Genomic DNA, 5,890 nt, shown 5'->3' with positions numbered 1-5,890 from the left:
TTCTCTTCGTCTCTTCCACCCTATTTCATTAGACAATTTTGTAAACTCCCAAATGTTAATGCATGGTGTACTAAGATGAGTTGTATAAATCGGACGTCCTATCTTTAAATTCATATTCTTAAAAGACATGTACTATAACTCAATGCTCCAAAAAAACGATTTGGTTAAGGTCGATTCACTCTATTTAAATTGAATTGGTAAGAAATCGAATTGATTTTAATGAATATTTTGAATCGGTTCAATTGACCGATTCAAGCCCATTTTAGACATTTGAACCGATTCTAACCGATTCAAAATTGTTTTATTTTAAGTTGTCTAACAACTGAGTTTTTCTTTTAATTTTTTGTACAAAAATATAATAGAACTAAACATATATTAACTTTTTCATCATTTTATTCAATAAGAATTGCTGAAAAATTGAAAGATAAAACGTATAGTTCTTTATTTTTTTTAATTGAACAAAAAATTAAGGAGATGGATAAGTATTTTATATTAAATTTATGGTTGTGCATAAAGTACTGCATTTGTGATGTGTTTATAACTTTTTTGTCTTTATATTTTTCGTATATAAGGTGAAAAAATTGTCTACTATTGAGGTTAAATATATAAATTATATATTTATTAAAACTATTTAGATTCATATAATATTTTTATTGAAACTAGTCAGTAAATTTATATTTTATACTCTTTTATAAATGATATAAAATGCTTGAATTGCATCAAATATAATTTTTAATACTTTTTTTTTATTAACATTGAAATATCCTGGTTTTGGCGGTGGAGGATGTGTGATTAGAGATCATGGAAGTCGTTTAATTGCGGGTTTTGCAAATCATTATGGGTCGGTTTCCAATAATGTGGCTGAAGGAAGAGCTTTAATGGATGGGTTAAAATTGGCTCAACAATTGGGTATTCGAGATATAAAGGTGGAGTCAGATTCTGAAGTTATTGTGAGGTGAGTTGAGGATGTCAATTATAACTTATGGTATTTGTGGGACTATTGAGATGATATAAAGAGGTTGCTTTCTAAATTAAATTGTTCCATTCATCATATGTATAGAGAAACTAATATGGTTGTGGATTATCTTGCTAAAGAATGTGCTTATAATCGATGTAAGTATTTTATAGCTTCTAACATTGGGTTTGGGATTCTTAGAGGCTTATTACGGACGGATTATTGGGGACTTCCATATTTACGGATGTAATTTTTATTTTGATTTATGATTTGTTTTTTTGAGCTTGGATTTTTTTATTCACCACCACCTGTGTTTTTCACAGGTGATTGTTTTGTAACCACGGTTTTCCTTCGTCATACGTGAAGGTTGATTAATAAACTTAGGACGGGGCTACTATGTGAGTGGCTACCAGCTCTTCTTAAAAAAAAACCTTACTATAATTATAAAGAAATTCGTAAAAATAGATTTATAAGTTATTAAGTTTTCATATTTATTTTAAAATAAAAATAATTTTATAATCTATAAAATTCTTTTATAGTTAAAACATTTGGAATCGAAAAATTATTTTTGTTGAATTATTCGTGCACACTCACATTCTCACCGGAGTTCCATGCCCAAGGGCCAACACTGAGAATTTTGTAATTAACTCTAACAAGAAGGGCATTTTGGCTTCCCTGAAGATTTACCCCTATAAATTTCATGGTCCCTCGGCCTTTCCGTCGTATTCCCAGTCTTCGACAATAACTAAGAGAATAGCTGCTCCAGCCTTGTATCTCTCAAAGCCGCCTCTGTGGTCGGTAAGGAAGATTCACTATTTTCCTTGATCCCAGATTACAATCGTTCCGGATCTTTTTTTTTTTTTTTTTCCCTGCTTAAATTTTCAATATTTTCTGCTTAAATTTCAATATTTAGCCTCTGTGGGTGCTTTTGTGATTGGTAGTGGCTCTTTTGTTGGGTCATTTAATTCTCTCCCAATTACGGGTTTTTGAATTTTTGGTGTTTTTGTGGCTGGTTTCAGTGAAAAATGGCTTCCGATCCAAAGGTTCACCATTTTGAAGAAGTGGAAAAGCACAACACGACCAAAGATTGTTGGCTTATTATATCTGGGAAGGTCAGATCTTTCTTGACTTACTTTTTTGTGTTTTTATTCTCTTGTTTCTGGATTGATTCAATGGATATCTGTTTAATTGCCGGGAAAAAAGGGAGAAAATTGAACGAAAAGAGAATACTGAGGGCTTTTCTGAGTACTTTTTGTTGCTGGAATTTTTGTTAAGGACTATACATACAGCTGTATTATGTGTGGTTGCATACACTGTATTATTTCAGTTGGTCATATATTATAGGAAATCTTACTAATATGTTTGTAACTTTTCCTAATTCTTTCATGCAATATCATGGATGGTATCGTACGTTATGAAGGGACTGGAATCTCTTTGTTTTTTCGGGTCATGTTCAAACTGCTTGACTAAAAACCTGTTTAGGTGTACATGTCTGAAATGCTTTGAAGTTCTTGCGCTCGTTTGTTATCAAAACAAAAAACTGCTTTTAGATGATTGATGTAGCCACATATTGATGTTGACCAGTTTTTTAGTTTTAATTTAATTTCCCACTTTTTTTTTTGTCCTGGTCTCTGGAAGGGTAATCACAGAAAATACATTTGATGGTTGATGTATTCATATACTGGATCGTTGCTGCATTCAAATATTGGTAATATAAAACATTTATTCAATACAAGTCTTTAAATTCATGTATCAAGGCAATAATGGTACCTTCACAAATTTCAGATGTTAACATAAACTATAGCTAAAAAGACGTCCAAAGGGATTTTTAAAGCATGAAGTAAAAAAAAAAACTGTCCAATATACTTTGTTTAGCACAAAACATGAAACAAAAAAGAACAACCTACAAATGTTCCCTAAGAAAATTATCATGACAACATTTCAATGGTTGGGTTCTTTATTTCCCATCCACTTAATGAGTTCAATTTGAGGCTTTGGCTCCATAAGGAGTACCTGGCTATGTGATCTTGTAAGGAGTACCTCACTCCCAATCATAACAATGTAAATGTTATAACCCCTAGGGGTTGGCTCAAGTGGTAAAGGCTTTGGGCTTAGGGATATGCTCCTCCCAGGTCTAAGTTCAAATCCGCTTGGGTGTAAACAATCTCTAGGAGCCATCGGACTGGAGGACTTTCTCCTTGAATTTCCCGATGTGCACTTGCGGAAAACTCCTCGTTGAGGGCCTGTGCACCCGCTGGATTAGTTGGGACACTATTCCCAAACACCCAGTGCCAATAAAAAAAAAACAATGTAAATGCTATTTTTCACCTTTTTTTTTTATAAGTAAAAATTTATTAATACCAATAGGCGTAGCCAAGTACACTGGATATATACGAGAGAAACACCTAGTTGGGGTGTAGAAAAAGATACAAGGAAAAAAAGAACATAAAGCCCATCTACAAAAAAGATCCTAACAAAGCCCAAGCCCAAAGTTGCGCCTATCCCAAGCTCTCACTAAACCACCACTAGTGCACCAATGCCTATCCCACCAAACCAGGTTTTGCTCATAGGGCAGAGAGCAAAGGAAAATAGTGCACCAATGCCTACCCCGAGGAGATGTGGGTTGGAGTTGGGCGATGGTTGACGATGGGAAGGGCTGGTGGAGGCCGGAGCAAAGGAAAATAGGGCAGAGAGCACTTAACGTTTGTCGGATGTGCACCAGGTCGTGAGGCGAAGTGCAGTAGGGCTGGCGGTGGTTTGTTTCTTTCCTCTCGGCTCAATTTGGTGGCGTTTGGAGGAGGATGGTGCGGCTTGGCAGTTTGTTGTGCCTGGAGGAGGGGGCTGTGCTCTGTTTTAGTCCATGTATATAATCTGTGAAAAAATAAATGGAATGATTTCATCATATTAGAAACCTTGGCTCCCACAATTTCAGCTAGAATACTTTAAGAGAAGCAATCAAATCACACCCAAAAGAAAAAAGAAAGAAACAAGGAGTGGGTTTGCTCAGACAATTCAAGGGTGAGACTAAACACAAGCAGCTACTCGCAAAAACCAACTAAAAAGTCCAACTCAATCAAAATCAACCATGCTCACAACAAATAACCGACCAAAAAAGAACCTAGGTTCTAAAACTTCAAGACAAGTTTCCCGGAAGTGAACCAGTCAAATCAAATCCAAAACATAAGTTCATCAAAATTAACAGCATGAGAACACCTCTAAAGCAATATCAGTTACTGCATGTGGATCCTTGTGAGTAAGGACTCTCTTTATAGATGTTCTCTACTTTTTATTTTTCCTTGTTGATATGTTTTTGGGTGCTGCCTTGCATGTTCTAGTTGGTTTAGCACTGTCTTGTGGGTATAAGAAGCTTGCCAGTAGTCTGTAGTGCAAAGCTTTATCTTGATCCATCTATGATCAACTCCTATCAAATCCCCGCATTTTATTCAGTGCTATATGCCCGACTCCGGGCCAATGGCTAGTTTAAATGCTGGTAAGTGACCAATAGATGGATAAAGCAAGCAGAATATGAATGCATTTTTTTTCGTGGGGATATAGCACTGAAGAAGAGCATCCCTGGAGATGAGCATTGAGTTCTAGAAGTTTTGACCAGCCAGACAACGGCTCTCCTTTTTTGTGTCATTGCTACATAGTTTGAAACTAAACTAACACTACATGCTTCTATTTCATGAAAAAGAATTTTACATACGCTCACCACAGTACACATCTATGTGGATTGATTCCACCTGAAGTCGGGTTGAGACTCAAGTCAAAGGAAAATCTACTGACAGTGAAAGCATGAGTATTTTTTTGGTGTTTATTCTATTGAACACAAGTTTTTGTTTTATTATGGTTATTTTATTGAAAAACATTTTTTTTAAAACTTCGATTAGGTTTATGATGTAACTGCATTCATGGATGATCATCCTGGAGGTGATGAAGTCCTTCTATCTGCAACAGGTAAGGCTACTCTGTCACGGTCTTACAGGCAATAATGACATGAGCCTCATAAAACTCCATATGAAAGATAATTTGTCTTTAATGTAGGGAAGGATGCAACAAATGATTTTGAAGACGTTGGCCACAGCGATTCTGCTAGAGAAATGATGGACAAATACTACATTGGTGACATTGATGCATCCACTGTTCCAACCAAACGGACTTACATTCCACCCCAGCAAGCTCCTTACAATCCTGATAAGACCCCCGAGTTTCTGATCAAGATTTTACAGTTTCTCGTCCCCCTCCTGATCTTGGGTTTAGCCTTTGCTGTCCGAAGCTTCACCAAGAAAGAGTAGATAGTCCATTGCTAAGTACAATGTGCCCTTTTGAAGCACGAGTCATTTGTCTACATTTTGAGCTATTAAAAGGGGCATCTGTTTCCAGTGCTATAGTTTATCTGTGATGTTTTTCAGTGTCAGAATGGGATGCTAGTTCATTGAAATTGTTTGGGCTGTCTCCGTTTGTTTTGTGAATGATTTATGAACTATTTTTGTTTCTGATATGATAAGCAAGATGGATGTTTTCAATCCTTGAGCAGTTGGATTCAAGTTCAATTTTCCAGCCCCGTGGGATTTACATGCCCTATAAAAAATGAGCCTGTCAACCACGAATAATAAGAAGAAAGAGTTGGTTCATTTTGTTTGCATCATTCGCCTATTTACCGACAGGATAACCATTGAAAACTTTCAATTTATAGGATTGATTAGCATTCTATGCGGCAAGAAACAGAAGAGCTTCTTCTTTAGCGCTCATTTTGCATATGCATGTGCATGTTCTACTGCTTGTAAGTTTGGCGTATATATATTCTACTTGTTCTCAAGGATTCAAAACAGTTTAAAAATATTCAAAACAAATACTTTTGCTTATATATTAATGGTGTGTTTAATGAGTCAATGAATGGATTTTTTCACAACAAAACTAATAATCTTGTTCTGG

At 35.6% G+C, this 5,890-nt stretch overlaps 1 protein-coding gene across 2 annotated transcripts; it reads left to right on the top strand.

Annotated features, from left to right (window-relative positions):
- Positions 1 to 1,599: 1,599 nt before the first annotated feature.
- On the top strand, positions 1,600 to 5,481 carry LOC121257564 (cytochrome b5-like). Of its 2 annotated transcripts, none has more exons than XM_041158611.1 (4): positions 1,600 to 1,753; positions 1,975 to 2,067; positions 4,846 to 4,912; positions 5,000 to 5,481. In XM_041158611.1, exons 2-4 carry the CDS (start codon positions 1,981 to 1,983, stop codon positions 5,248 to 5,250), a joined length of 405 nt encoding a protein of 134 aa, XP_041014545.1. In that variant the 5' UTR covers positions 1,600 to 1,753; positions 1,975 to 1,980; the 3' UTR covers positions 5,251 to 5,481. The 2 variants fall into 2 exon arrangements, with proteins under 2 accessions (XP_041014545.1, XP_041014546.1); XM_041158612.1 differs by having other exon boundaries at positions 1,611 to 1,753; positions 1,965 to 2,067.
- The last annotated feature ends 409 nt before the right edge of the window (positions 5,482 to 5,890 follow it).

Source organism: Juglans microcarpa x Juglans regia, chromosome 3S, assembly GCF_004785595.1.
Source record: "Juglans microcarpa x Juglans regia isolate MS1-56 chromosome 3S, Jm3101_v1.0, whole genome shotgun sequence".
Taxonomy (NCBI): Eukaryota; Viridiplantae; Streptophyta; class Magnoliopsida; order Fagales; family Juglandaceae; genus Juglans; species Juglans microcarpa x Juglans regia.
The sequence above is the reverse complement of the archived record's forward strand: the minus strand, read 5'-3'. Positions and strand labels throughout refer to the sequence as shown.

What these genes read in the sequence shown, in the direction of transcription:
- LOC121257564 (XM_041158611.1), top strand. Translation starts at nt 1,981, where the DNA reads ATGGCTTCCGATCCAAAGGTTCACCATTTTGAAGAAGTGGAAAAGCAC. An exon ending in GGCTTATTATATCTGGGAAG is followed by an intron (nt 2,068 to 4,845) that starts GTCAGATCTTTC and finishes AACTTCGATTAG; the next exon opens with GTTTATGATGTAACTGCATT. An exon ending in AGTCCTTCTATCTGCAACAG is followed by an intron (nt 4,913 to 4,999) that starts GTAAGGCTACTC and finishes TCTTTAATGTAG; the next exon opens with GGAAGGATGCAACAAATGAT.